Source organism: Nuphar pumila, chromosome 2, assembly GCF_984573655.1.
Source record: "Nuphar pumila chromosome 2, dmNupPumi1.hap1.1, whole genome shotgun sequence".
Taxonomy (NCBI): Eukaryota; Viridiplantae; Streptophyta; class Magnoliopsida; order Nymphaeales; family Nymphaeaceae; genus Nuphar; species Nuphar pumila.
This window is the reverse complement of record NC_143250.1, coordinates 67196209-67217577: the sequence shown is the minus strand read 5'-3', so window position 1 is coordinate 67217577 and position 21369 is coordinate 67196209. Positions and strand designations below refer to the sequence as shown.

At 38.0% G+C, this 21369-nt stretch overlaps 1 protein-coding gene across 2 annotated transcripts in view; it reads left to right on the top strand.

Moving 5' to 3' along the window:
• Window positions 1-15122, top strand: part of LOC149845657 (uncharacterized) — an 86906-nt gene extending 71784 nt beyond the window's left edge. For both annotated transcript variants that reach the window (XM_089995893.1, XM_089995894.1), the window contains 3 exons: window positions 12353-12589; window positions 12706-12898; window positions 14753-15122. In XM_089995893.1, the coding sequence (XP_089852019.1) occupies window positions 12353-12589; window positions 12706-12898; window positions 14753-14847 (525 nt within the window). In that variant the 3' untranslated portion in view covers window positions 14848-15122. The remainder of the gene's footprint in view (window positions 1-12352; window positions 12590-12705; window positions 12899-14752) is intronic.
• The last annotated feature ends 6247 nt before the right edge of the window (window positions 15123-21369 follow it).

Here is a 21369-nt window from a genome sequence, read left to right as displayed (position 1 = left end):
TTTAGCTGAATTTTCTTCTCAGAATCTGAACATCATCTACACTATTATGTAGTCTTCTGCACGAGTTACAGAGTTTTATGCTCAGGTTCATTGTATTTGATACTCAATAGTTCTTATCACTTTGTTGAATAGTGAATTTTAGCTGGATTTAAGGTGTTTGTACAACCGTGTCTTTAAGGACAAAAATCCTAGTCAATCTTGTATGCAGTAGTGGTACCATATATAATGGTAATTTTGAGCTTTTTAAAAATGTCTTCCTTATTTACTCTCTAATTTTTCTTGGTCACTCTTGCTTCCTACTTCACATGGACATGGAAGATCCTTGCGTCTCCTTCCACTTCCCAATTCTATTCTTAATTCCACTTCATTTGTTCGACCTACTATAATCCTTGATTCTTAAAAGGATTCAGCTCTTTTTTCTGTGCATCTTTTTAATACTATTGGAGGCTACACAAACGTGCTAGTATTGATATTTATTGAAGGTGTTGATAATATATACTGTTTTTTTTTGTACACATTGTTCTGGAGCATTCACTGCTAGTTAAGAAAAACAAGTATGACTGTAAAACCCACGTAAAAAAAAAAAATTTTTACCGGACCCGGGTCGGGACCCGACCCAGGCCCGCCCTCGTTAGGGTTTTAAAACCCGACGCAGGGTGAGGGTTTTAAAACAAAACCCTCCCCTGTGCGCCGCAGCTCACCCGCGCCGCTCCACCCCCTCGGCAGATAAGGGAAACCCTTGAGGGTTTCCCCGAATTTCGCCCCCCCCCCACGAGCTCTTTAAAAGCATCGCAGGAGGGCAGAGGGGGCATGCCTCCCTCTCGAGCCTCCTTCTCCTCGCACCGACGCCCCTGCGAACCGCGATGCCACCTCCGTCTCTCGTCTCTCCCCCTCTGCATCTCTTCTCTCCCCGACTCCATCTCTCTCTCGTTGCCGACGCCGACGCTGGCGAGCTCCTCTCTGTCGAGGCAGCCCGACGACCTCCCTCCTCTTCGGCAACCCCAGGTAAGCCCTCCCACCTCTTCTCTTCCTCCCATTTTGTTTTTTTTCTCTCTTCTTCTACCTTCTCCTCTCCCGACAGCCGTAGGCAGGGGCCAAAGGCCCCTGCGACTCTCTCTCTCTCTGCTTACCTTCCGACAGGGGCCATCGGCCCCTGCCCCTCTTCTTTTAAAAGCCAGCAGGGGCCGATGGCCCTTGCCATTTTCTTTCTCAAGCCCGACAGGGGCCTTTAGCCTCTGCCCCCCTCCTTTTTTTTAAAGACCAGCAGGGGCCGATGACCCCTGGCCTTTTTCTCCATAAACGATAGGGGCCATTGGCCCCTGCCTCCTCTTTTGAAAGCCGCAGGGGGCCTTTGGCCCCTGCGCTCCCTCTCTCTGCTCATTTTTCCAGCAAGGGTCGATGGCCTCTGCCCTTCCTTTAAAGCCAGCAGGAGCCTTCAGCTCCTGCCTCCCTTTTCGGAAACCCAGCAGGGGCCGATGGCCCATGCCCCTCTCTTAGTCGTCTGGCCCCTGCCCTTCTTTAAATATTCGGCAGGGGCCGATGGCCCCTGCACCTGTTTCCTTTGGCGGCATGGGTCATTGGACCCTACCCCGCTCTGTTTTTAGTCGGCAGGAACCGTTGATCCCTGCCTTGTTTTGCAGAGAAGCCGAGACCCCAGTCCTTTGTTACCGTTTTCCCTATTCATTTAAATGCATACTAATAACGTACCTTTGCAGCTTACGCAACAGGCCCCGTTCATGCTCCGCGGCCCGATGCTCGTATTATCCTCACGTGTATGCGTACGCAGCTACACAACATTTCGAGGTAGGGTAAAGTCTTACAAAAGGCAATAAATGAACCTATTTAAGTTGAAATAATTAAGATGCCCATGCTAGACATGCTTAGAGTTATATTGCTTCTGAAATGCGTATTTTCTTGTTTGCATGCTCATGGGTCGAGGTTCAATTTCATTCTTCGATTATTATTTTGCATAGTTGCTTATGAGTTTGAGGTGTGATTTCGTACTTCGTGCAATACCTATGCCCTTGTTTGTTTGCATATATTTTTGCCTGCACGTTTCCTTTGAGTGAGTCACAACTTCGTGTCTCATGTATTACTTATGACCTTATGTGTTTGCCTATCTAAGTGGCCAAGGTATGGTTTTGGTACCTCGTGTATTACTTATGTGTTTTTTCCTCGATGTGGGGCATCGCAAGTCGAGAGTTGTTTGTCATGTTATAACCTGCATATGCTCACATTTATGGTAAATATATACTTACATAAATGTAGTCTTGTGCCTAACCTGTTATCACTTGTTTTCAAAACACTAGAAGTTGTGCTTGTGCATTGCAGTTCTTTAAAAGTGAGTTTCCTTCTGCCAACCCAGTGCTCTTCAAATTGCACAACTTTTGCAAAGTTAAGTTTTAAGTCTCGCAGGATTGCGAAGTCACATTTGGGCCCTCCCAAGTCCACACTTGGGAGAAATGTTTTATAACCTCGATTCAAGTTGCGACTCAATTTGAATAACCCCGATTGGGGACAGGAGCCTGTGATCGAGTGAGGTTCTGTTGAAGGACCCATTCTTCATTTATTAAACTTAGTGTCGCGTGTCGTGCGAATCATGTCGATATTAAGATAAATTTTGGATGCAAGATTGATAGTGATGTGCCTTGTGTGAATGACTCAATGTGACATTGTGACTTTTAAGGATGAATCGTGCCAAATGAGCATTCCTATATTCTCTTGATCGTTATGAAGTTGTGTGTTGGGTGTTCCTTTTGAGAAGCCTACGCACCCCCCGTTTTTCGTGTAGCATACTTTTAGTCATGCACGACGTGTTAAGTACTTTGTTGATCGGACGAGAGATCCGAGACGACCTTGTATCATGAAATATGCAAAATATTATTGAAATGAATTCAAGACTTATCTTGCCAAATTGTGTTGTGTTACTTCTTATGCAGATAATATCTGTTGGGGTTTCTTTGGTGAAACCATATCCCTTTCATCGTAGTCGTACTTTTGACAAGTACGTCCATACTTTTTGACAAGTACGTCTTCTTACGTTGCGATGATTGGATGAGTAGGTTGTGACAACCTTGATGAGTGCAAATAACAAAATGCTGAGATCACCTAAATAAGTGATGATTTCCGCCTTCACCGGCAAGATACTCGAGTTGGGTCGAAAGACCAGAGTATGTAGAATGGGTCTTTAGTTAACCACCCTGATGTACTCATTCGAATCGCTGACTCCTGTCAGGAGAGAGGACGGGAAGGTACAAAAACTTCGATGGACAAGCCATTAATGGCAGTTACGAGCAAAAGACTCGGCTTCCCCAATCATCGGAGTTAGGGGAAGGGGACTACCATAATTATCCTAGGTGGTAGCTCTCCATGTTCGGGATGCATCCATTGTTTATGCTGCTTTGGGGATTTCTCTCTTGGTCACTGATCGTCCCCTTAGGTGCTGACTCAGTCAGCTATCCGGGTTATCATAAAATACATAGCATAATAAACCCCCGGATCAGTCAAGGCTGTTTCTAGAGTCGTGCCGTGTGCGTACCCACTTGGCCAGTTAATATCGAAACATAATTTAAATCCGATCACACAATTTGTTGAGTTATACCCATATGAAAGCTATAACATGCAACAGGTTTCAATACTTATGGAATTGTGTGTGTGGTTGATGTAGCATCGTATTTTGCTTGCTTATGCAGTGCTTTGCTTATAATAATTAGCCTACTTGTGCTAGTGAAATGCTTGTAATAGTTTTAGCATTTTTGCTCATGATAGTTACTCCATGAATCTGTTGAAATTAAATTGCTATATAATTGCCTGTCTACTTGACATATTAAATTATTTTGCTTAACTATGTTCTATATCGTCCTGTATGTGCACCTACCAGTTTTTAGTGAAACTGACTCATTTTATGGGCAAAAAATGGATAGGTAATACAGTCTGCGATGGCACGATGGCGTGATGAGATCAAGATAGAGCTCTTTCCCTGACGTTTCGCTCTTGAGGACATGTTGGTAAATTTGGTATGAAGTGTATTTCAAAAATTCTCTTTTAATTAAAACCTTGAGTAACTAAAACTGTTTTAGTAAACTTCTTTTGGTTTCAACAAATATAATGAGTTGTAAAATCCCATGAACAAATTCTCAATTATTGAAACTCCATTTCTAAACCATTTGATTTCAATAGTTGTGCGGGATTCGACAAAGGAAAGTTTTACGTTGTAATGCGCTCAAGGTCCATTGACTTGTGGTTTTAAAAAATATCATTTTCCGCTGAAGTACTATTTAAACTCTGATTATTGTATGATTTCAAAGCTTTCTAAACTATTTTAAAAGTTACAAGTCCTGGATTTTTGGGGCGTTACAACTTGGTATCAGAGCGACAGGGAAAATAGTGTTTTTTGACCATCCGACATCTGCATCGCACAATAAGTGTTGATCTTATTGATTTGCATTTAATTTGAATAAAATATTTTGCTTCGATTTAGATGTCGTATAATGAGATGAGTGAGGCAATAAATGTTTTGACCGGAGCAGTTATTCATCTCCAATCTGTGGTCCAGAACCTGAGTCATAGTGTGGCTTGCGAGAACACCTTTCAGGGTCAGTGCGATAATCAGATGGATAACCATCAAGTTCCCTCGAATCTATTGTACCCCCGAAATTCTATGGTTTGCTCTTTCTGTGGTAAGGTGGACCATTCAATGAAAGAATGCCGCCATAAGTGAAAGTACGATAGGTGGCAACTGGCCACACAAGGCTTGGAGCAAGGGAGGCACGTTAAAGATATTCAGAACAAAAAATCAGTTAGCAAATGCCGACTTGCCAATGATAGAATGCAGGGATCCCCATCTAAGAAACAAAAGCAAGGCAAAGGAATCAAGCTACATCGATCATCTAGTAAAAAATGCTCGAAGTGTAATTATGGTCATCCTGGACAACCATGCCCTCGAGACACTGGAGGTTGTTTCTATTGCGGAAATATGGGGCATTTCGTCAGAGTTTGTCGCAAGAAGGAAGCAGATATGAAGAAGCGAATCGCGAAGGAAAGTCAGCAACAACAACCCAAGCTTCACTAGTAGCAATGAGAGTAGTGAACCGTGTTTATTTTCATCATGACGGGTTAGGTAGAGAATTAGCGAATAAACACTTTAATAAGTTTTGGGTAAGACTTTTTATTTTCCAGTACGGATCTTGTCAAGCAAAAGTTTATCAATGAAATTACGTATGAATTTTGTCCAACCTAGACCCTTATAATTATGATGCTTATGCAGGTAAATGACATGTCACGTCTACAACTGATTAGTTGACTTGTTACGCCTACAATGAATAACTTTTAGGTGGTTGACTTATACGCCTACAAATCATTAGTTTAGACTATTTAGAGGAATGACACCTCACGATTACAAACACTTAGTTTTGATGATACATCACGCCTACATAGCTGTGTTGCAGGAAGTTGCATTATGATTGTTTGTGAGAATATATCATACCTGTGTAGCATGATTGATGAATATCATATTGGACTAAAATGTCTTGAAGATTCGTGCGTGTGTTTCACGCTGATGTGGTTGACTGCGATGTGATTTGATGTAAAAAAAAAAAAATTGTGAATGCATATGATGGTGCAATGATTTGAATGTCTTAAATGCATATCTGACTTGAATCCTGTGTGCATAACTCGAACTGCATAGAAGTTACGTATCTTGAGGTTTAGTTGATTCTTGATATATATATATATGATCACATTGTATAAAACTCATGCTTTGTGGTTTTAAAAAATATCATTTTCCGCTGAAGTACTATTTAAACTCTGATTATTCTATGATTTCAAAGCTTTCTAAACTATTCTAAAAGTTACAAGTCCTGGATTTTTGGGGCGTTACAATGACAGCAACTTAGAAGGCCATTATCTTATATATATATATATATATATATAGGGGTTAATCTAAGTTTAAACTTTAAACCTTTGTCATTTGGGGTATAGAATTCAATGTATAATATTAAAAAGTCATTTTTATAAGTTTAATGGTAAAGAGAGAAGAACACTATTATCTTCTCTTTGTCTTCACTTTACTTTTATTCCTACCATCTTTTTACATTTAAACCCACTAACTTGACGTTTGTGTGTGTGTGCAACCAACTCTACGTGGAGAATCTATGGCATTATTGTTAAATAATGTAACATAATTCAATATGTAATCTCATAGTTTTAGTTTACTTTTAAGTTTAGTTAGGATTAGGTTAGTTTATTTAACTAGGTTAGGTTTCTTTTTCTTTTTTAGTTTAGTTTTTGGACTTATTTGGCTTTATGCTTTTTTGACCAAAGTCAAAAAGCATAAAGTAGAGAGAGCTGTTGGACTACCAACAGCTCTATTTAGAGCCGTTGGGAGCCCAACACTCCCTCATTCCCTCTCTCCCTTGTATTATAAATATGGGGTGTTACCCCCTTGTAACTTACACTTTTGTAAAGCCCTCTTTTGGGACCCAACATATTGAAGTTGATATTTTTTTACGTTTGTGCATTTGTATCCGTGCCTTTGTGCACTTGTGAGAGTTCTCCTTTTATGCCTTTGTGCATTTGTATCCGTGCCTTTGTGCACTTGTGAGAGTTCTCCTTTTATGCCTTTGTGTACACTTTGTGTTTCTAGTATTGTGTTTATACACAAAATCCTTTTTTATAGAGATTTTCACATGGTATCAGAGCAAGGTTGCTTGAGAAGGAAAGTCTTGTGATTCTTCACAATATTGAGTGTCTCGAAAAGCGTGCCTTCAATTTTTTCGAGATTGGCGTGAAGACTTCTCTTCATCAAATATTTTGGAAGATTACTACAAGTAAGAGTTAAAATCTCTTTGTGGTACGCATTTTTCTCCTTCATCTTATTTCTCTAATGGGTGAAAAAGACTCTCATTTCTCTCTTGGCTTTAAGCTCAATGGTTCCAATTATCATGTATGGGCCGGAAATATGGAAGCTCATATTAAAGGAAAGGGGCTTTGGGGATATGTTCAAGGTTCCATAACGGAACCCGAACCAAAAATTACGATGGTTGAAAGAGGAGAAATCAAAATTCTTGAAGGAGAAGAAAGACAAAAAGTTCTTGAAGAATATTCAAAGAAACATGAGGAATGGGAAATGAGAAACTTCAAGATCCTATCTTGGATCTTCTCATCCGTTGAAACCAAGATCAATGCCAATATCATCAAATTCAAGAAAGCCTCCGAAGCTTGGCATTATCTTGAAAAGATGTATACTTCACGAGACTTATCTCACAAGTACTATCTTCAAAAGAGGGCCTTGACCCTACAACAAAATGAGATGTCTATTCGTGAGTACTTTGCTGAATTATCCTCTATTTGGGATGAGCTTGCCATGCTTGAGCCCAAGTGGAGTGGCGAAGCTATTGAACTTAGATACAAGCAATTAGAGGAAGATCACTTCTTTAACTTCCTAAATGGTCTTCGACCCGAATTTGAACAAATTCGGTCCTCTCTTCTATCTTCTTTCACATCTCCTTCCATTGAAGATCTTATTACCAAGTTAAGTGGAGAGGAAACTCGTATGGGCATTAGCAAGCAAAATCCAAGTGTTCTTGCAATGCCCACAAATCAAGATGAATGTGATGAAGCTAATGCCATGTCTAGGCCTGGCAACAACTTGAGGACATATAAACCTCCTCACTTTAAAAACCAAAATCAAGGATACAATGGTGGTCAAGGCGGAAGAAGGGAAAATAGCAAAATTGTGTGCCACTTTTGCAAGGAACCTGATCACATCAAACCAGTTTGTCCTAAATGGAAAAAACTACTTGCAATGGCAACCACATCTCAATCACAAAAAGCGGAATCTACAAGTGGAGCTCTCTCTCTAAATCAAATTATGGAAGCTCTTCAACCTCTTCTTAAGGGAGCTATTTCCGGTGCCGCCGTATCTACTCCTTCTCCTCCAGGTAAAACTTCTTGGCTTTTAGATTCGGGTGCATCTTTTCATATGTCTCCAAACATCTCTTCTCTTTCTGAATATTCTAAAAGTTTATCACCATCTTTTGTTTCAACTGCGGATGGCACTTCTCTTGAAATTAAGGAGATTGAAAACTTTGAAACTCAAAATTTTTTTATTCCCAAAATTAGATTTATACCTAAATTGAATTTGAACTTACTTTCCGTCTCTCAACTCTCGGACCTTGGATGTGACATTCAATTTTCATCTAATAAGTGTTTAATACAGGATCACCGGTCCGGGAAGTTGATTGGGAAAGGCTCTAGGAAGGGAGACTTGTACTATGTGGATTCTCTCCAAATCCCTAAAACCCCTTTTTGTAATGTGGCCCAACATAAAGACATAAATGTTTGGCACAAAAGACTTGGTCATCCCAACATCACCAAGTTATCCTATTTGCATTTTATTAAAATTTTTTGTAAAAATACTTTCTCTTGTAATGATTGTATTCTTGGAAAAATGAGAAGTATGCCTTTTGAACAAAGATCTATGTTTACCACAAAACCTTTTGAAATTGTTCATTCGGATGTTTGGGGACCGACACCCGTCATATCCAAGGGAGGCTTTGCCTATTATGTGATTTTTGTAGATGATTTTTCTCGATATTGTTGGATATATTTCCTTAAACATAAGCACGAAGTGTTTTCATGTTTTAAATCATATCATATGATAATTAAGAATCAATTTAATAGTAATTTAAAGATTTTTAGGACCGATTCTGGAGGCGAATATCTTTCCAATGAATTTAAGAAATATCTTGAAGACTATGGTATTGTCCATCAAAGATCGTGTCCTAAGACCCCACAACAAAATGGGTTAGCCGAAAGGAAGCATAGGCATATCATTGAAACCACTAGAACCCTTTTTATTTCCCAAAGTATTCCAAAAAAATTTTGGGCCGAAGCGGCTCTTGCTTCAGTTTATCTTATTAATCGTCTTCCATCCAAAAATTTAGATAAAATCTCTCCTTTCGAAACTCTATATGAAAAAGAACCCGATTATAATAGATTGAGAGTTTTTGGTTGTAAGTGCTTTGTCCTTACAGATAAGAATGATAAACTCTCACCTAAAGCCATTCCTTGTGCTTTTCTTGGCTACTCCGAAACCCAAAAAGGGTTTCGATGTTATGATACTAAAAATGATAAGTTATATATCTCAAGGAATGTAACATTTTTAGAAAATGATAGTGGTTTTGAAAAGAATGAATCTCATTTAGAAATTGCTGACTATTCCTTTCTCTTTGATCTTTTATCTAAAGATGATATCTCTAGTGATGATGAATCAACATATAACAGTGACAATGAAGTGGTTGAAATCAACAATAACTCTAACCCTACTACCTCTCAAGAAGAAAATATAACTAGAGACCCTATCACCTATACTCATAGAGATAGACTCCCCTTTAGAAGTGCTATTGAGCAATATAGTGAACCTAGCGAATCTATCCCCTCACATGATTCAAATCCTAGAAGAACCGAGAGAACTAGAAGAACTCCCTCTAGATTCGTATCTTTTGATTCTTTCTCTCCTAAATATCGGGCTTGCTTAAGTGCCATTCACTCATATTTTGAACCAAAAAATTTTGAAGATGCCAAACGATGTATAGAATGGAGAGAAGCCATGGAGAATGAACTCAAAGCGCTTAGGAAAGCCAACACTTGGGAATTTCAAACGCTTCCCAGTGGAAAGAAAACTATAGGATGCCGATGGGTATTCAAAGTCAAAACAAAGAGTGATGGTTCTCTTGAGAGGTATAAAGCTCATCTTGTAGCTAAAGGGTATAGTCAAGAATACAGGATTGACTATGAAAAGACATTTGCTCCAGTAGCTCGTATGGTTACTGTTAGATGTCTCGTCACCATTGCTTCCATTAGAAAATGAAATATTTACCAAATGGATGTCAAAAATGCATTTCTAAATGGTGATCTTGATGAAGAAGTCTACATGGATGCTCCACCTGGTATGGAAATTCCAAAAAATAAAGTTCTTTGTCTTCGTAAAGCTCTTTATGGCTTGAAAAAAGCTCCCAAGGCTTGGCACGATAGGTTTAATAATGTAATGACTGAAAATGGTTTTACTTCATGCTATACTGACACTGCATTGTTTGTTAAGAAATCTGATGCAGGGATTGTTATATTACTGTTATATGTTGATGATATGTTAATAACAGGTGATGATGTCAAATGAATCAAGAGCATTAAATCTATCCTGACTTCAAGATTTGAAATGTCAGACTTAGGATTTCTGACATATTTTTTGGGAATTGAGGTTGCCTATTCTCACAGAGGCTATTTTTTGTCTCAAACTAAACTTGTTTGTGAGATTCTTGATAGATCAGGAATCACAGATGACAAGGTCTGTGAAACTCTTGAAATAGTAGGTTCAAAGATGAAGATTGATGATGGGATTCTCCTAAAAGATCCCACACCTTACCGACAACTGGTTGGATCTTTAACGTATCTCAGCATTACGAGGCCTGATATTTCTCATGCTGTACATGTTGCTAGTCAGTTTCAACATGCACCTACTTCAGTTCATATGAGTGCCATTCTCCGCATCATCAGATACATAAACGGTACAATAAACAATGGGGTATTTCTATCTTCTTCTTCTGAATTGAATTTAATTGCTTATACTGACTCTGATTGGGGAGGTGACCCAAATAACCGTCACTCCACCACTGGTTTTTGTATTTTTTTAGGGGAATCTTTAATTTCTTGAAGATGCAAGAAACAACATAAGGTCTCACTTTCATCCACAGAAGCCGAATATAGAGCCATGACATCTACTACCATGGAGATTGTTTGGATTCGCAACTTACTGGAAGATATGAATATTCAAGTTCAAGGGCCCACAAAACTATGTTGTGATAATAAAAGTGCAATTTATATTGCCAAAAATCACACATTTCATGAGCGCACGAAGCACATTGAGATGGATTGCCACTATGTTCGTGAAGAATACTTAAGAAGAACTATAGACCTTCCATATGTTACATCAGAATACCAACTAGCAGACTTCTTCACCAAAGCGTTGTGCTCTCCAAGATTTAACTTCCTTCTTGGCAAACTTTCGGTTATGTCACCCTAAGTTTGAGGGGGGTGTTAAATAATGTAACATAATTCAATATGTAATCTCATAGTTTCAGTTTACTTTTAAGTTTAGTTAGGATTAGGTTAGTTTATTTAACTAGGTTAGGTTTCTTTTTCTTTTTTAGTTTAGTTTTTGGACTTATTTGGCTTTATGCTTTTTTGACCAAAGTCAAAAAGCATAAAGTAGAGAGAGCCTTTGGACTCCCAACAGCTCTATTTAGAGCCGTTGGGAGCCCAACACTCCCTCATTCCCTCTCTCCCTTGTATTATAAATATGGGGTGTTACCCCCTTGTAACTTACACTTTTGTAAAGCCCTCTTTTGGGACCCAACATATTGAAGTTGATATTTTTTTACGTTTGTGCATTTGTATCCGTGCCTTTGTGCACTTGTGAGAGTTCTCCTTTTATGCCTTTGTGCACACTTTGTGTTTCTAGTATTGTGTTTATACACAAAATCCTTTTTTATAGAGATTTTCACAATTATCTGGACTGCTTGATTATATTTGATGTAAAGGCCCAAACTCACTTTAAATTCAAATCCAGATAAAGAGTAACCTAATAGGAACCTTCATTTGCGATCATAGTTGGCAAACCCAGCAAGTCGTATCATATCAGTCCCTAACTGAGTCAAAAAATAACATGACTTGGTTAGGGACTGAACTTGGCCGAGTCTCATCTCCATTTTCTTAATTATGTCTATATATATGATATGAGAAATCCTCATTTCAAATGAATATAGTCTGTTTTTTTGTATTTATAAAAATATATATTTGTTATTTATGTTTAATAAATTAAATTAAAATCCATGACTAGCCCGAGCCACTGAGACAGGCATGTCCAATCCAAGACTGGGTCTCGAGAATGACAATCGTGCTTTTGGTTACCTCCATACATGACATCTCACCTGTAAGTTGTAACTAATCTAAATTACAATGTGGTTAAATCTAAAGTTGATTAAATGTACATTATTAGATCAAATCTGATTGTATGGTTTAGATGATTCCATATATATTTCGGATAGGGTTGGTTTCATCTTCTCTCTTGTTAAGTACAGCACATCATTTATAATTCAGCATTTAGCTTCCACAGTACTCTTTGTGAAAGTTCTGTTGACTTTTTTTTGAGTTTTTATCGCAGCTTTTGTTATTCTTTTCTCCTGCTAATGGTTTTTCTTGCTTTGTGTTGGGCGATGGTTCAATTTAAAGAAGTTAGCAGGCTCTGCATACATTAAAGAAATCATTTTTGGTTATTGCATGTGCATCTTGGCAGGTGGAAGTTTCTCTCTCTGGTATAGAAGTCAAGGAAGAGGATTCCAAACCTGTAGCTGCTGGCACAGGGATGAAGACTTTACCTCCGTGGATGATCAAGCAAGGAATGCATCTTACAAAAGAGCAACAGGGTTTGGTTAAGCAAGAAAGTAAGATGGATGGCTTATCAGGTTCAAATGGGTCATATGAAGAGAAAAAGCCTGGACACCATGAAAAAGATGCTGCACAGAATTTACAGGTATCTTTATGCATGTGACTCTGAGATTATCTGTGTTTACAAATGTCCTTATATTGCATGTATGCACCAAGATTATTTTAGAGAGCATTCAACTTGTGATTCTTGCCTTCTGATAGGAAGAGTATCTCAAGGCCTACTACAGTGCGCTTCTTGAGAGGCAGCAAAAAGCAGCAGCAGCAAATAGTGCCACTGCATCAATCACTGTGAGTACTATTTCTGAACCACTATCTCATCGGCAAGTTGGAATGAAGGCAAAAAGAGAAGATGATGGGGATGATGATATCGAATGGGAAGAGGCTCGATCTGCAGGTAGATTTGATGGTTTCTGTGCTGTTAGAAGGCATAGTTTGGATTGTCAATTTCTCATTTTCGTTAGGTTGCTTCTTAATTTTGTCCTTGCTACAAGTTTGAAGTAAAGTTTTTCTCTACTCTTTCTCTTTGCTAGGCAAGTTTGGATAGTTTCTATTGGGCCATGCCTTTGGTGGCATGACAGGGACATGTAACTGACATTTTGTGCATGGTGATGTCTGGCATGTTTGATGTGGGGCAATTTCTTCTGTAACATATTACTTTCTTTGTTTGTTCTTGGATGATCTTTCTCATTACACGTTTCTTATGTCCATGTCTGTGTCTTGGTGATATAGCTAGCAGGATTTGACACGAGACGTCTAGGCTAGGTGAATTTTTTCCTCGATGTGACCTAATTATTCTTCTCCTCTTCCTTTTTTCTTCCTTTCCTGTTTCAGTCTTTCAGTCCCTGGAGAACACTGGTATTGGAGCCTTATTCCAGGCCAGTTGATTTTTTCTTTAAAAGAGGTTGTAACTCTCTGTCAAGTCTGATGTTCTTCATGTGTGAACTAACCACTGCCATTCTATGCTCTCTCAAGATTATGAATTGCAGTAGTTACATTATATAAAGTCTGAATTTTAAGGGTGGATGTCTTGGGATTAGTTTGGATCTGTGGTGGAAGTGCAAAGCTAATTTGTTTTAAATGGAATAGCTTTTTCGGGTTCATTGTGGAATTAATATACGTCTTTTTTCCTTGTTTTTTGTTCTAAATGGAGGTTACATTAGTTTAGATTTATGAAGAGCCTGATAAAGATGAGCTTATGTAGTTTGAAATGTAGGTTAGATTTATTTCTGGATGGTTTGCAGCACGACGTTTATTGCAGTATTAATTGAAGGGAATTGAAGACTTGTGCAAGTTTAATGATTGTGTTAGCTTCTTGGGTGTGTGTGTGCATGTGCATGTGCATGTATCAGGGTTTTCTTAAGGTGCTAAAAGGCTGTTACTGTTGTCTAGATTTATTAGGAGCATGATAAATAGGGCCCCCGTAAGAATGTAGTTGTGTGAAAAAGCAAGACCGAGATCTGTCAATGGGTGGCTGTTGCCTAAACATCTACCTATTTTCACCAAGTGAATTTAGGGATAAAACTACTACAGAATTTGTGCTATTTCCCTGACCATGTAGAGTTGTCTCATAAATATAGCTGGTCAAAGCAAAACGAATAAGTCTTAGTGGGGACTATAATGATGTTCAAAAGACGTGAACTTATGACCATCAGGTTTAATGATGGCAATCACTTGGAAATTTGGAATTGTTAAAAGATAATATATTGGCTATTAGCAAAATGAAAAAGTTCAGGTGAAAACGAGAAGCTAGATAGTTCTGGTGAATTGAAGCCCTATTCTGTTGGTTATGACGTTGCAGACATTCTGACAGTTTATATCTGAACATTTTCTGCCTATAACTCTCTGTACTCATGGCACCATGGGTTAGTCATCTTCATGATATAATGGTCCTTGGTAGCAACAATGCATTATTTAAAAGGACGTTTGCATGTAAATGATGATGCAACTGTCTTTTGATTGGATTATTGGATCTTTTCCATGTCTCTTTTCGTATTCTGATGATATGGAATTAGCTAATGCTCTTGTAAATTTACCATGAACTTGGTGATGGTTGAAAATCTTTTAGCACTTGCCTATTTTACATGTCATTTTCTTTTCTTTTCCCATCTTATGTCCATTAATGTATCTACTGCAAAATGACTCTAGACGTTAGCTTGATAACATGTAAATTGAATGCAAACACCAATTTCTGTGGAGAGCTAAAATGTTTTGTCACTAAAATATTCTGACAAAAAATTATCCATCACAGGTAATGCAAATGAGGTTCACAAGGTTCAAGACTTGAATGCGCTAGCTGAGGAATCAGGTGAAGATGAGGATGAAATAGACTGGGAGGAAGGCTAAAAGAATTCAGGCGTATCTTACATGCAAGCATTCAACTGTGGTTTGAAATTGTTGTACTAAGAAACTGATGCAGTAAGTTTGACCAATCACAGTCTAGATGACTGGTTGCCGTTGAATTGCTCATTTGGTTTAGTAATTATGTGACCTCGTTAGTTTTAAAATGTAACACAGTAATTGAGTGTAACAAGCGCCTAACATAGGTTTGCAGTAACAGCAACTTTATAGACGAGCCAAGATCTGATATCCTTCTTTATAAGTCAGAAGTCCTATTCATTTTCTTCCCGGTTTGCACATTTCTTTTTGGATCTAAATGCAGATCAACTTTATCCTGACGCATGCCTGACCCGATTGCACACCCCTTATCTGTGAATATAATCTGGGTCCAGCTCTAGTGTTTATGATATGTTCATATAAATTGGAAGAGGCCTTGATATATGAAGGTTTGTCTGCGTGATAGCATAGAAAGAAAACACCAGCGAGAGTATAAACCCTGAGAATGGAGTTTACAAGTTGGATTTGAAATGGACCCAAGGGGATCCAGACCCAGACAAGGTTAGAATGTTTGGTTGATTAAATTCGATGTCTAACTCTAAAGATTAACTTTGTGGTCAAGAGACTACTTGAGATGAGTTGAATCATATGAGTGGTCAGGTTTGTTTGGGGATGAACAGGATCCAAACATCAGTAAATCTCATAAGCAAGTTCATAATGCGAATAACAAAGCCTGGATTTGATTGAAGCCGGTATTCGTGTACTATGGGCCTCGCACAATGCTGTCTTTCAAGTTGCAATTAGGCTTTATAAGCGTGTTTTTGCATTGCTGTATTGCAATTGGGCTTTGTAAGCATGTTTAGAAACCAAAGAGAGCCGTAATGTCATTCAAATCTATCATGTTAATTTTGCAAAAGTAAAAATCCCCAAAACCGCTCTCAAAACATGGTTCTGTTTTTTAGGGCTATCAACGGGTTGGGTCAAGTCCGTGTCAGGGTTTACCCGGACCCATCCAGATAACTAATAACTGGGTTCGGGTTTGGATTTTGTCGGGTCATGGAAAATGGAATCCCAAACCCGGACTCACATAATCTTAAAATTTTATTTTTATTAACAATATATAATAGTTGGGTCAGGTATCCGGCAAAAAAATCAGGTCTAGTTGGATACTTGGAAAAAACATGACCCAAACCGCACCCGCATATTGCTTGGGTCGGGTTCAGGTCGACCCAAATATTACTAAGGTCAGCCATTTCCATGCCCATACCTGGGAATTCAGGTTCAGATAGGGTCGGTACCTGATACAAACCGGACCTGTTGACAGCCTTATCTGTTTTAACTATTTTTAAACCAAACTTTTCTCAAAGTTTATAAAGGATGAGATCAGGCCATGCCAGCTAAAATTTGGAATTAACGCATGCGATCTTTAATACCAACTGTGAACATAAGCATGTGTTTGAATTAGTCCAATGGAACTCATAATTAGCAGAACTTTTTCCAAATTGAATTACAATGGACACATACATACCCACGTTCTAATTCCAACTCCATCAAACCAGCACCACATTCACATAACGTACACATTTTGCCATTACCCCGACGTTCCAGCAGTTTTTGTTGTCGTTGTTGTTGTTGTCAATGCCAAAATCTGTGAGTAGGCGTATTAAAATTTTTCACTAAAAATACTATCTTTTAATTATAAAAAATTAAAAATACGATTTAATGGTTGACTCCGAACAAATTTTTTTTTTAGACTAGGAAACCTTCACCAAGACGGGGTTACTTAATGGGCCTGCCCCCTTGTGAGGTAAAACCCTGAGGGCACGACCACCATGCCTTACATGCCCCAATACTCCATAAAGCTAAGAACACACCCACGCGCCAGCAGAATTTGATACGGCATCTTCGTCTTAACACCTTCACACATACCCTGCTGGCCACACGGGCGGCCCTAATACTCGGAATGATTATGTTTGCTATGATAAAGTTTCCCACCGAAGCAAGTAATCAGTGGGTGGGGTCACCAACAGCCAAACCATGTTGAATACATGTATCGGGTCCGTGGAACGGTGAGCCCTGCCTCCCCCCGTTATGCTGGGAACATATACGATGGTAACACTACTTAAAAAAATAAAAAAACCTCAGCCAGAGGGGGTCTAATCCTGACTCTCCCCCCCCCCCCCCCCCCCATGCAGCGGCTGGGCAACGAGAGGCTGGTGGCGAAATGCCTGCTCTAGCTCTGAATAAGAAATTTCTTTGATTAGGTCTTTGAATCATTTTTTTTAATTAGGGTTTTTTATACTTAGTTTGATTAGGGTTTTCGTTGATTTAATTAGGGTATTTTATTTTATTTTTTTATTAGAGATTTTTTTCCTTTGACTTTCATTGATTAGGACCTTGAATCAAATATCTTTAATTAGAGATTTTGATGAACGCCTAACGGGGTTCGCATCAAAGTCATCAATAAAAGTCACAAGGCATGATGTATTTCTTCTAAACATAACAGGAGAGGGACTCTATGTATCAAAGTGAACAACTCAAAAGAGTCACTAAACTCAACTTTCCTATGACAGAAAGAGAGAACATGACTCTTAGCTAGTTTATAGCTCTCTCAACAACTATCACCACTGGACACATCATTGTTACAATTGCTAAGAAGAGTAGAAGATAACATAAACTGAAGTTTCGACTTAGACACATGACCAAGATGAAGGTGTCACAATATTGAATACAACAAAAGTGGTCTCAATCAATATTACCAGTATAGTATCGTATCCTAATGTATCGTAGTAACTCTGGCCCATGTCATATGATATACCCCTGCGAATCTGAAAATGCAGTGTATCGGACAGTATCACACCGTATGTTGTATCGTAAGATACAACTATTTTTTCACTTTTTTGTTGTAAAATTTCAGGTAATTTATTTTGGATTCTTTTCACTTTTAATGATAACTTTTTACATAAATAAGATTTTAGTAGTCTTATTCACTTATTTCATAAGCTATGGGAACAAACAAGTAGAAAGTTCTTATTAATTTATTGTGATTAGTTAAGACAAGAAAGAATAGAAGTATTATTATGTAAGAGCAAACATTATTCAACTTTTCTGCTTATTGTAATTTGAAATTAATTAGTGAAAGACATTATGAAACTTATGCTTACTACCTATGAAATGACCCATTACTTTTTTTTCTTTTACTTTTTAATGTTTAATTTTAGACTCTTTTGATATATGTAATGGACACATTATTATAACATCATAAATATAGTTTTTATGATAGTTGTTACATATTTATTCATGCTCAATTTATTTTATAATTAAGTTTACTTAATAATATAGTTTAACTACTTAAATGTCTTTTATTTCTCTTTGTGGTTATATTTATAATTTTTATAGTTATTTTAAATTTTATTTTATTTTTTAATTATGTGATTGTTATAGTTTGTTTACTCAAATCTATTTTCTTTTGGTTGTTATCTAATGTGACTGTTTAATAGTAAACCTTTTGTTTTGTTAGTTTTTAGGTTGTAACAACACGGTTCACTTATTATAGTAGTACATGTGTATATTTAATTTTTCATAATGCTTAATTTTTTTGTTTTATTTTATAAATTTTCTAATTTTTACTTTTTATATATTTCTTGTTTTTTGTAAATTTTCAGATGATTTTTTTTTTTCTGTATCTCACGATATGGTACAATACACCTGTATCGCCAACCCTTTCAATAGAAGTGTAACGATAATTACAACATTGATCTCAACAATACTCTGCGGTCTTTAGCCTAGGTAATAAAACAAGTAGAGGTGACCTCACTTGTGCACAATCCCAATCTTCCTCCCGAATGACTGATCCTACACGAAACAATGGTCAGGCGTAAAAACATCACAATTAAATTTAGTAATTTAGCTCACAAAGAATAATTTCATGGCAAGAGACTAGGGATGGCAGTGGGTGCGGGGACAAGGTCTCTACCCCTGCCTTGTCTCAAAATTTTGCCCTCCATCCCTGTCTATTCTCTTTGCCCTCCATCCCCGGTCCATTCTCATCTCAAAATTTTGCCCTCCATCCCCATCTCAAAATAGCTGTCTCCATCCCGGTCCCTGTCCTCATCCCCATCTCAAAATAACTTTATTTCTATTTTGAGAAGAATAAAAAGAAAATAAGGAGAGAAAGGGTTTAGGGTTATATATATATAAGTGTATATTAATAATTTCATTAACGGGGAGATCGGGGATAGAAATGGGGACGGGGCAGGGCAGACGCAAGAGTAAGTCCATCCCCGTATGGGTTTTGATTTTCACCTTCACCCCCGTTTATTCCCCGTTTTATATCTTCCATCCCCAGTCCAAACAGAACCGGTTTGAATAGATCCCCGTTTTTCCCGGGTCCATATATGAAGAAGTACATCAAAAAAAGTTGTGGGAACGAGAATAAGCAAAATCACTCGTACCCCAATACAAGAATGCTAACACTGGCATTGACAAGTTGACACGGTCGCTAAGTCGCTGTCAGTGCTGGATCATGTGAGCATAGCATAAATCAAACATCTCGTTGCCCGCATTGAAAAAGAAGACTACTATAGTGCAAAGCACGAATGATGCATGAAGGTGGTTCCTCTCTAGAGCATAGAGTGCATAAAAAATTTTTGGGGGCGAAAGTGATTATAGAGTTGCTCAAGAGGCAAAAGAAGAAACTCCTTTTTTCCTGTCTGAAGGTTGAAATGAAAGTTGCCAATAAGAATTGCTCGTGAGCTTCCCAAGTATCCTCAAGGGCTTGTAATCTCCCTTAATCACGAAGAAAGTCTTGTCCATGTCTGAACCATGAGTAGGAGGGCGAAGCATGAGAGTATGAACAGTCTTGACCAACCTAATTGTCATCTCAACAAAGGAAGCCAAAAAGTGCTAGTGCAAGGATTCCAATGCTCCATCAATGTCTTGAGAAGGTTCTTGTCTAACTCAATCTTGCTAAGACAAATTGCTCGATAAAGAGGATACGAAGTCAAGTACCATTGGTGATGAATGAGAAAGTCCTTCACATGCTTGGAACCAACCCAAAGAAATCACACACACACGCGCTCGCGCGAAGGAAAGACTTGATTCATGTTCTTCACATGCCAAAAGAAGCAAGGAGTCCTAATTAACGAAAAAAAAGCATGAAAAGTAGAAGAAATGCATAAAAGTCTCAATGTTTTATAGTCTCCCCTACAAATTTGACAATATTCGTGCTCATGGCCACAAAAGGAAGGGAAAACATGCTCTCATCTAATCTCCATAGCGAATTAGAGAAGAATCAAGTTTAGAATAGTGAGAAATTCATCAGAAAATGACTTCAAATAAGTTTGGCAAGGCTAAAAAATTGAAAACAGTTGAGAAATAAGGAAACCCAGCCCGGGCGACAACCCAGGTTGTCGTCTAAGATGCGTTGTCATCTGAGCTGAGTTTTTGTTTGAGCTAAGTTGTTATTTGAGCTTGCTTGTCATCTAAGCTAAGTTGTTTTAGCCAACTTGTCATCCAAGTTTGAGTTGTTCTATCTGAGTTGTCAGATGAACTAACTATGAGTTCATAACTGAGTCCAATCAGTTGTGTCACATGCATCTTTCCATTTTCACATGCATTCCCATTAATCTTTGCAATTATTATGCTAACTGTTCTCTGTTTTGTCGCAAACCATACCTTAGGTAAACCCACCCAATCCTATCTTATAATTATCACGTAGATAAAAGAACATTAGATTCATAGGTTGTCCTGCAGACTGAAGGAGAAATCTGAGTCCTAAAAGATGAACACAATCAATCTGAAACATCCTCTTCAAGCAAACCAGTGTCTTCTTTGAGAGAAGAACTAGTGCATTTTTCAAAATGATTTGGTTAGCATTCAAAGTCAAGTGTCTTTCAAACAAAGTCTGTCACTAATGATTATCTTTTCAATGTATCTTTCATAGTTTTTTTTGTTATGTTTTTCACATGCTGACAAGCACTTGTTTTGTCTTATAAATGTAACCTCGTTCCGCAAGACCTACACACATTAGGCACAAAGCCAAGGAGACCCTTGTGTGAGACAAGATCTTGGCTTTGTCTTGTAAATCCGACTTTGTTAGGTACAAAGTTTAGGAGACCCTCGTGTAAAGCCACACATATACCAAAGGTACGGAATGCACTTCATTTCTTGTCAATTGTCAGAAAATCCTTTTGAAAAGATCTCATGGTTGTCCAACTTTTTCAATTATCCCCTGTTATTCAAAATCGATGTATACTTCTTTGTTAATTACTGAGTTCTACACGCTCCACAATAAAGAGGAACATCTGTAGCGACCTTAATTTTGACCAATCATATTCTTACAATTTTTTTAAAATATTTGTTTTTTTAAAACACTGATGTCTTTTATCTAAAACTATTAAATGCATTTTTTGGCCTAAAAATGATGTTTTCAAGCTTTTTATCCAAAATAAGGGTTGAAGAGGTTATCATAATCTTTCCAACACATCAAAAATCACTTCAAGTGAATATTGAGAATATAAGTTATAGCCA